General features: G+C 37.4%; 1 protein-coding gene across 2 annotated transcripts in view; it reads right to left on the bottom strand.

Moving 5' to 3' along the window:
- Positions 1–2,326: 2,326 nt before the first annotated feature.
- Positions 2,327–10,567, bottom strand: part of Vom2r64 (vomeronasal 2 receptor, 64) — a 29,855-nt gene continuing 21,614 nt past the window's right edge. Inside the window, 2 exon segments of one of the 2 annotated variants that reach the window (NM_001099513.3) lie at positions 2,327–3,151; positions 3,153–3,224. In NM_001099513.3, the coding sequence (NP_001092983.3) occupies positions 2,327–3,151; positions 3,153–3,224 (897 nt within the window). 2 annotated transcript variants of the gene reach the window in all.

Genomic DNA, 10,567 nt, shown 5'->3' with positions numbered 1-10,567 from the left:
GGGATTAGGGGGCTGATGGCCTGGAAACCAGGAAAGGGAATAACATTTGAAATGTAAATAAGAAATACCCAATTTAACAAAAATGGAAGGAAAGAAAAGGTTATTGTTTTTATTAGTTGAGTAGTACTCCATTGTGTAGATGTACTACATTTTCTGTATCCATTCCTCTGTTGAAGGGCATCTGGGTTCTTTCCAGCTTCTGGGTATTATAAATAAGGCTGCTAGAAACACAGTGGAAAATGTGTCTGTTGTATGTTGGAGCATCTCTTAGGTATATGCTCAGGATTGGTATAGCTGGGTCCTCAGGTAGTGTTATATTCAAATTTCTGAAGCATCTTTAGACTGATTTCCAGAATGGTTGTCCCAGCTTGGAATCCCAACAACAATGGAGGAGTGTTTGTCTTTCTCTATATCCTTGCCAGCATTTGTTATCACCGGGGTTTTTATCTTAGCCATTCTGACTAGAGTGAGGTGGAATCTCAGGGTTGTTTAGATTTGCATTTCAAAGATGACTAAGGATTGTGAAAATTTCTTTAGGTATTTCTCAGCCATTTGATATCCATCAGTTGAGAATTCTTTGTTTTGCTCTGTATCCAATTTTTAATAGGGTTATTTCACTCTATGGAGTCTAACTTCTTGAGTTCTTTGTACATATTGGATATTAACCCCTTACCAGATACAGGATTGATAAAGATCTTTTCCCAATCGGTTGGTTGCCATTTTGTCCTAATTATAGTGCTCATTGCCTTACAGAAGCTTGGCAGTTTTATGAGGCCCATTTGTCAATTCTTATTCTTGGAGTATAAGCCATTGGTGTTTTGTTCAAGAAAACGTCTCCAGTGCCCTTGTGTTTGAGGCTGTTCTCCACTTTTCTTCCTATTAGTTTGAGTGTATATGGTTTTATGTGGAGGTCTTTGATCCACTTGGACAGGGGAACAATAATGTGCCAGTTTGCATTCTTCTACATGCTGACCTCCAGTTGAACCAGCACCATTTTTTAAAAAATGCTACCTAGTTTTCACTGGATGGTTTTAACTCCTTTGTTAAAGATAAAGTGATGACACGTGTGTGGGTTCATTTCTGAGTCTTCTATTTTATTCCCTTGATCTACCTGCGTATCTCTCTACTAATACCATACAGGTTTTATCACTTTTGCTATGTAATACTGCTTAAGGTCAGGAATGGTGATTCCCCAAGAAGTTCTTTTGTTATTGAGAATAGGTTTTGCTATCTGGATTTTTTTTATTTGAAATGAATTTGTAAATTTCTCTTTCTAACTCTATGAAGAAGTGAGATGAAATTTTGATGGGGATTGCAATGAGTCTGTAGATTGCTTTTGACAAGATAGCCACTTTTACTATAATACTATTATATTGTTTAACATTAAGCGCATAATTTTATTAGTTGGGTTATTCAAAATCTTGATATAGGGAGCAGTATGTCACAATAGAAAATTCATGTCTCCAAGAATCTGAAGAAGATGGTTAAGTTACAACTAATTTAGAAAAAAGATTCCTGAATATTGGTGCTTAAGTTACTATCTCTTTATAGTCACCACTGAAATCTTGTCCATGGGATATAGTTCCAAGCATTGAGATGGATCCTTCCTACTAGTTTAGTATTCTCTGTCAATACTATCATACATATACCAGAAACATGATTGTATTGTGATGTTATATTCTAGTAAATTTAACATGTCATGTAGTCATGTCTTCTGATGTTGTAATTCATCTGACTGGAAAGGAACATGCTCTTTAGTATTGCAAAGTTGCTGAAGTTACAAATAATCAAACATACAAAAAATTTTCCTCAAATATTGTATGGAAAACTTTATATTTGCAACAAATACCAGTGACCATTGCCTGAGAATACAGGTTACTTCAAATACTGTGTTTAGATATAATGGTACCTTTCTCCTCTCCTTTTATATAATAGAATGCATTAATATACAAATAAAGACTGTTTAAAATTATATGACAGGAACAAGTTTGTGTCAAGTTCCAATAAAACTTGTAAATCTATTTATGGTAAATTGTACAATATTTTCCTTTATTATCTAGGCCTCTGGTTTGGTACATAACTGTACCATGTTGTTAATTTTATGAGAACTTAACATAGAGAGGTTAGTTGTAGCTGTCTGATTAAATGGCTAAAAGAGCTCAAGATAATGTAGTCTTTGACATAAAACACTCTAATGTTACCACAGAATAGCTAATCACTCACTCAATCTTCTGGCGTGTGTCAAAGATATACAAGTTTTTAACCTGATAAACTTTATTTTGAGGACTTCAAACTCTAAAATAATTATGAGTCTTAAAAAACCCTCTTATTTCCACTGAACTCTATTTCGTCTGCATTTCAATGAGTTCATTTCAGGTCTTGCAAGAATAATATAACATTTGGGGATAAAGATACAACCTAGAAGACCTGTGCTGGAGGCCAAGATGGAGAAGACCTCCACAGCCACCATGATCTTTCCTTTAGTACTGTGGTAAACAGGGAGAAATGTGACCCAAACACTGAGGAATACCAGCATGCTGAAGGTCAAGAACTTGGCTTCATTGAAGGCGTCAGGCAGGTTCCTGGCCATAAAAGCTTCTGTGAAGCTCACTAGGGACAGAGCTCCCAGGTATCCCAGCACACAGTAGAAGGCTGTTACTGAGCCCTTGTTGCACATAATAATGATATGACCATGTTCAGAGTGTGCATCTGTGTCCACAAATGGAGGAGATATTCCCAGCCAAACTCCACAGAAGACAGTTTGTATTAGTGTACAGATGGGAATGATGAATTTCGGTGCTCCTGATATAAGCAACCACCTCAACCTTCGTCCTGGAGCTGTGCTCTTGAAGGCCAGGATGACTGTAATGGTTTTTGCCAAGACAGTAGAAACAGCCACTGTGAAAACAACTCCAAATGTGGTCTGCTGCAGGATGCAGGTGACTACGTTGGGCTGACCAATGAATAGAAATGAGCAAAGAAAGCAGAAAGTGAGGGAGATGAGCAAGATGTAGCTGAGAGTACTGTTATTTGCCTTCACCACAGGAGTGTTTTGGTGCTTTACAAAAAACCCCAGGACAAATGAGGTGAGGATAGAATAGCATAGGTCCATGCTGGCGAGTGTCATCCCCAAGGGGTTTTCCAAAGCCAGAAAATGTCACAGCTTTTTGGATGCAGACTGTCCGATCTGTGTTGGCATACTGGTCCTCTGTACATTTCACACACTGATCAATATCTGGCAAGAAATGCAATGTGACATGATACTACAACCTCAACAGCTTTCCTCTTTGTACACTCCCACGCCTGAATGTTGCTCATTCTGAAATGGAAGCCCAGTATTTTTATGCACAGATGGAAAGTCGTAACAACATGTTTCTTCTTTCAAGATTATATCCAATTAATAAGAATCATGTAAATAAGCAAATGCGTTTTCTTTTTCATTTCTAATATGTATTCATGGCACTTTTTTCTTATCTCCAAATTAAAGCACTATATTTATTCTTATAATATATACGTTATGCTATGGTAATTTGTACTGAGGTATCCATGAAGGGAAATGTTATTTACTGTTACATTTAGAACATTTAATCTCATGTTCTCTGCAGCACGAAGACACCTGTTGGACACTATTATTATATTTGTCTCATGTGAGAGAAAGTTAAAGCCCCAAAAACATGCTGAGGTCTTTGGGAATCCCATTTATTGATATGAAGGCATAATGAACTAGCAACCATCCAAATTTATATTTCCAAAATATCATCTGTGGTGCTGGTTATTGTTTTCTTAACTTAGAACAAAATGAAGGTACGTTTGAAATGGGAATATCAAACGAGAAAATGCCTCCATCTGGTTGGCCATAGTCCAGTCTGTGAAGTATTGTCTTAATGATTGTAGTTGGTGGTTCTCCCCATTTGTGGCCTTTGCCAACCTTGGAGATTCATCCTCAGTTATTCTAACAAATACATTAAATGGGCTATGGGGAGCAAGGTAGTAAGCAGCTCCATGGTCTCTCCTTTAGTTTCTGCATCCAGATTCCTGCCTTGACTTTATCCTATAACTTCCCTTCATGATAAAATTCTACATTTTTGAAGTTAATTTGGTGAAAGTCATAATGAAATGTGATATTGAAACAGTACAAAACACATTTTTATTGTACTAAGTTAGATTCCTAAAATCTAGACCCTGTTGGTTTAATTGAGGTACTAGGTAGTCATCTAAGTACCCCTAGGAAGACGATTTGCAGACTACCTCAGAAATGAAAGGAAGATACACTATGTTAAAATGGGGAACATGACTTTCTTTATATAATTTTTAGTTTCTACCACATAATGTTAACTTATTTTTAATTACATAGAAATTGTTGATGGATTGTGTTCATTTTTCCAGCTTTCCCGTTCCCATTTTTCAAGTTGCCAACTTCTCAACAGTATTTTGTGCAATACCATGGCCCATGTGGTGTCTTCTGTCTACTTTAAGATATCTATTTTACATGTAAACTATTTCAGTTTACCTCTGGGCACACATATTGATTAACCTTTATGTACAATTTTGGATATATGTTGTATTAAACTTGCTGGTACTATGGCTGTTAAAATATTTCTTCCTCCTCTTTCACAATGTTTTAGAAACCTCATATGTATGAGTGTGATCATTTCATATTCATAGATAAATCGTTCTTTTATGTGTATTTGTATACAGTTTAATTAACCATTCATTAGTTGATGAATATGGAGGATATTTCATTGTCTTGACTCTTGTAAGTAAAAGAGTATTATCATGAGTGAGCATGTGTTCGTAGCTATAGATTATGTGTATTGGGTTGCTTTTGGAGATTATGCATGTGATTATTGGTTTCTGAGAACGTGACACATATGTATAAACATGTGGGAAAAATAGTCTTACAAATGGAAAAGCATCCATAAGGTTGACCTGTGGACAAGGTTTTGGTGTATTTTCTTTTCTTTTTTTTCATCTTGATTAACTTGGGTATTTCCTATTTACATTTTGATTGTTACTCCCTTTTCCAGTTTCCGGGCCAACGTCCCCCTAAACCCTACCCCTCCCGTTCTTTATAGGTGTTCCCCTCCATATGCTACCCCCATTTATGCTCTCCCCCCAACAATCACGTTCACTGTGGGTTCACCCTTGTTAGGACAAAGGACTTCCCCTTTCACTGGTGCTCTTACTAGCCTATTCATTGCTACCTATGAGGTTGGAGCCCAGGGTTAGTCCATGCATAGACTTGGGTAGTGGCTTAGTCCCTGAAAGCTCTGGTTGGTTGGCATTGTTGTTCATATGGGGTCCCAAGCCCCTTCAAGCTCTTTCAGTCCTTTCTCTGACTCCTTCAACGGGGGTCCCGTTCCCAGAACAGTGGTTTAGTGATGGCATTCGCCTATGTATTTGCTGTATTCTGGGTGTGTCTCTCAGGAGATATCCTCATCCGGTTCCTGTCTGTCTGCACTTCTTTCCTTCATCCATCTTATCTAGTTTGGTGGCTGTATATGTATGGGCCACATGTGGGGCAGGCTCTGAATGGGTGTTCCATCTACCTCTGTTCTAAATTTTGCAACCCTATTTCCTCCCAAGGGTATTATTGTTCCCTTTTTAAAGAAGGAATGAGGCATTCACATTTTGGTCATCCTTCTTGAGTTTCATGTGTTCCGTGCACCTAGGGTAATTCGAACATTTGGGCTAATATCCAAGTATCAATGAGTGGATATCATGTGTCTTTTTCTGTGATTGGGTTACCTCACTCAGGATGATATTTTCCAGGTCCATTCTATGAAGTGCCTATGAATTTCATAAAGTCATTGTTTTTGATAGCTGAGTATTATTCCATTGTGTAGATGTACCACATTTTCTGTATCCATTCCTCTGTTGAAGGGCATCTGGGTTCTTTCCACCTTCTGGCTATTGTAAATAAGGCTTCTATGAATATAGTGGAGCACATGTCTTTGTTATATGTTGGGGAATCTTTTGGGTATATGGCCAAGAGAGGTATAGCTGGGTCCTCAGGTAGTTCAATGTCCAATTTTCTGAGGAACGTCCAAACTGATTTCCAGAATGGTTGTACCAGTCTGCAATCCCACCAACAATGGAAGAGTGTTTCTCTTTCTCCACATCCCTGCCAGCATCTGCTGTCCCCTGAGTTTGGTCTTAGCCATTCTGACTGGTGTGAGGTGAAATGTCAGGGTTGTTTTGATATGTATTTCCCTTATGACTAAAGATGTTGAAAAATTCTTCAGGTGTTTCTCAGCCATTCAACATTCCTCAGCTGTGAGGTTTTTTTTTAGCTCTGAACCCCATTTTCAATAGGGTTATTTGTTTCCCTGTGGTCTAATATCTTGAGTTCTTTGTATATTTTGGATATAAGTCTTCTATCTGGTGTAGGATTGGTAAAGATCTTTTCCCAATCTGTTGGTTGCCGTTTTGACCTAACACCAGTGTCCTTTGCCTTACAGAAGCTTTGCAGTTTTATGAGATCCCATTTGTCGATTCTTGATCTTAGAGCATAAGCCATTGGTGTTGAGGAATTTTTCTGCAGTGCCCATGTGTTCGAGATGCTTTGCCACTTTTTCTTCTATTAGTTTGAGTGTATCTGGTTTGATGTGTAAGTCCTTCATCCACTTGGACTTTTAAACTTTTACAGGGTGATAAGCATGGATTGATCTGCATTCTCCTACATGCTGACCTCCAGTTGAACCAGCAACATTTGCTGAAAAGGCTATCTTTTTTTCCATTGGAAGATTTTGGCTCCTTTGTCAAAAATCAAGTGACCATCGGTGTGTGGGTTCATTTCTGGGTCTTCAGTTCTATTCCACTGGTCTATCTGTCTGTCTATGGACCAATACAATGCAGTTTTCATCACTATTGCTCTGAGTTCAGGGATAGTGATTCCCTCTGAAGTCTTTTTATTGTTGAGGATAGTTTTAGTTATCCTGGGTTTTTTTGTTATTCCAGATGAATTTGCAAATTGTTCTGTCTAACTCTCTGAAGAAGTGGATTGGTATTTTGATGGGAATTGCATTGAATCTGTAGATCGCTTTTGGTAAAATGGCTGTTTTTACTATATTAATCCTGCCAATCCATGAGCATGGGAGATCTTTCCATCTTCTGAGATCTTCATCAATTTCTTTCTTCAGAGGCTTGAATTTCTTATCATACAGATTTTTACTTGCTTGGTTACAGTCACACTGAGGTATTTTACATTATTTGGGACTATTATGAAAGGTGTCATTTCCCTAATTTCTTTCTTGGCTTGTTTCTCTTTTGTGTAGAGGAAGGCTACTGATTTATTTGAGTTAAATTTATACCCAGTCACTTTGGTGAAGGTGTTTATGAGGTTTATTAGTTCTCTGGTGGAACTCTCGGGATCACCTAAATATACTATAATATCATCTGCAAATAGTGATATTTTGACTTTTTTCCCATCTGTATCCCTTTCATCTCGTTTTGTTGTCCGATTGCTCTGTCTGGAATTTCAAGAACTATATTGAATAAGTAGGGAGAGAGTGGGCAGCCTTGTCTAGTCCATGATTTTAGTGGGATTGTTTCAAGTTTCTCTCTATATAGTTCAATGTTAAGTACTGGTTTGCTGTATAAGGCTTTTACTGTGTTTTTGTATGGGCCTTGAATTCCTATTTTTTCCAGGACTTTTATCATGAAGGGGTGTTGAATACTGTCAAATGCTTTCTCAGAATCTAATGAAATTATCATGTGGTTTTCATCTTTCAGTTTGTTTATATAGTGGATTATGGTGATGGTTTTCCATATATTAAATGATCCCTGCATGCCTGGAATGAAGCCTACTTGATCATGATGGATGATTGTTTTGATGTGCTCTTTGATTCGGTTTGCCAGAATTTTATTGCGTATCTTTGCGTCGATATTCGTAAGGGAAATTGGTCTGAAGTTCTCTTTCTTTGTGGGGTCTTTGTGTGGTTTAGGTATAAGAGTAATTGTGGCTTCAAAGAAGGAAATCGGTAGTTCTCCATCTGTTTCAATTATGTGGAAGAATTTCGATAGTATTGGTATGAGGTCTCCTATGAAGGTATGATAGAATTCTGCACTGAACCCATCTGGACCGGGGCTCTTTTTGGTTGGGAGACCTTTTATGACTGCTTCTATTTCTTTAGGAGTTATGGGGTTGTTTAAATGGTTTATCTGTTGCTGATTTAACTTTGGTCCCTGGTATCTGTCCAGGAAATTGTCCATTTCTTCCAGATTTTCAGGGTTTGTTGAATATATGCTTTTGTAGCAGGATCTGGTGATTTTTTGAATTTCCTCTGATTCTTAGGTATGTGTCCCTTTTCATTTCTGATTTTGGTAATTTGGACACACTCTCTGTGTCCTCTGGTTACTCTGGTGAAGGGTTTATCTATCTTGTTGATTTTCTCAAGGAACCTGCTTTTGTATTTGTTGATTCTTTGTATAGTTCTTTTTGTTTCTACTTGTTTGATTTCAGCTCTGAGTTTGATTAATTCCTGCCTTCTACTCCTCCTAGCTGCATTTGCTTCTTTTTGTTCTAGAGCTTTTAGGTGTGCTGTCAAGCTGCTGATCTATCCTCTCTCCTGTTTCTTTCTGCAGGCACTCAGAGCTATATGTTTTCCCCTTAGCACAGCTTTCATTGTGTCCCATAAGTTTGGGCATGATATATGTTCATTTTCACGAAGTTCTAAGAAGTTTTTAATTTCCTTCTTTATTTCTTCCTTGACAAGGTTATCATTGAGTAGAGGACTGTTCAACTTCTATGTATATGGGGGCATTCTTCCCTTATTGTTATAGAAGACCAGCTTTAGCTGGTGGTGGTATGATAGGACTCATGGGATAATTTCTATCTTTCTGTATCTGTTGAGGCCTGCTTTATGACTGATTATATGGTCAATTTTGGAGAAAGTACCATGAGGTGGTGACAAGAAGGTATATCCTTTTGTTTTAGGATAGTATATTCTATAAATATCTGTTAAGTCCATTTGATTCATGACTTCTCTTAGTCTGTCTATGTCTCTGTTTAATTTCTGTTTCCATTATCTGTCCATTGATGAGAGGGGGTTTTGAGATCTCCTACTATTATTGTGTGAGGTGCAATGTGTGTTTTGAGCTTTAGTAAGGTTTCTTTTATGTATGTAGGTGCCCTTGTATTTGGAGCATGGATATTTAGGATTGAGAGTTCATCTTGGTGGATTTTTCCTTTGATGAATATGAAGTGTCCTTCCTTATCTTTTTGATTTGTTTTAGTTGAAAATCGATTTTATTTGATATTAGAATGGAAACTCCATCTTGCTTCTTCAGACCATTTGCTTGGAAAGGTGTTTCCAGCCTTTCACTCTGAGGTAGTTTCTGTCTTTGTCTTTGAGGTGTGTTTCCTTTAGGCAGCAGAATGAAGGGCCCTCACTGAGTTTCCAGTTTGTTAATCTATGTCTTTTTATTGGGTAGTTGAGTCCATTGATATTGGGAGATAGTATGGAATATTGATTGTTGCTTACTGTTATATTCGTATTTGGATGTGAGATTATGTTTGTGTGCTTTGTTTTGTTGCAATGCCATTAGTTTCTAGCTTTTTCTAGGATGTAACTTGCCTCCTTGTGTTGAGCTTTACGATTTATTATCCTTTGTAGGGCTGGATTTGTAGAAAGATATTGTGCAAATTTGGTTTTGTCAGTGAATATCTTGGTTTCTCCATCTATGTTAATTGAGACTTTTGCTGGATAGTGTAACCCGTGGTGGCATTTTTGTTCTCTTAGGGTCTGTATGACATCTTTCCAGGATCTTCTGGTTTTCATAGTCTCTGGTGAAAAGTCTGGTGTGATTCTGATAGGTCTGCCTTTATATGTTACTTGACCTTTTCCCCTTACTGCTTTTAATATTCTTTCTTAGTTTTGTGCATTTGGTGTTTTGACTATTATGTGGTGGGAGGAGTTTCTTTTATTGTCCAATCTATTTGGAGTTCTGTAGGGTTCTTTTATGTTTCTGGGCATCTCTTTCTTTAGCTTAGGAAGTTTTCTTCTCTGAATTTGTTGAAGATATTTACTGATCCTTTGAGCTGGGAGTCTTCACTCTCTTCTATACCTATTATCCTTAGGTTTGATCTTCTCATTGAGTCCTGGATTTCCTGTATGTTTTGGACCAGTAGCTTTTTCCATTTTCCATTATCTTTGACAGTTATTCGATGATTTCTATGGAATCTTCTGCTCCTGAGATTCTTCTATCTCTTGTATTCTGTTGGTGATGCTTGTATCTACGGCTCCTTGTTTTTTCCTTTGGTTTTCTATATCTTGTCTCCCTTTGTGCTTTCTTTGTTGCTTCTATTTCCATTTTTAATTCCTTACCTGTTTGACTGTGTTTTTCCGGAATTCTTTCAGGGTTTTTTTGTGATTCCTCTCTATAGGCTTCTACTTTTTTTTATGTTGTCCTGTGTTTCTCTAACTAAGTTCTTAATGTCTTTCTTGAAGTCCTCCAGCATCATGATCAAATGTGATTTAAAATCAAGATCTTGCTTTTCTGGTATGTTTGGATATTCAGTGTTTGCTTGTAGTCTTGGTTTCTATTGCTTGGGTTACTGTGCTTG

Source organism: Rattus norvegicus, chromosome 12, assembly GCF_021556685.1.
Source record: "Rattus norvegicus strain SHRSP/BbbUtx chromosome 12, alternate assembly SHRSP_T2T, whole genome shotgun sequence".
In the NCBI taxonomy this organism is placed as follows: domain Eukaryota; kingdom Metazoa; phylum Chordata; class Mammalia; order Rodentia; family Muridae; genus Rattus; species Rattus norvegicus.
This window is presented reverse-complemented; position numbering and strand designations above follow the sequence as displayed.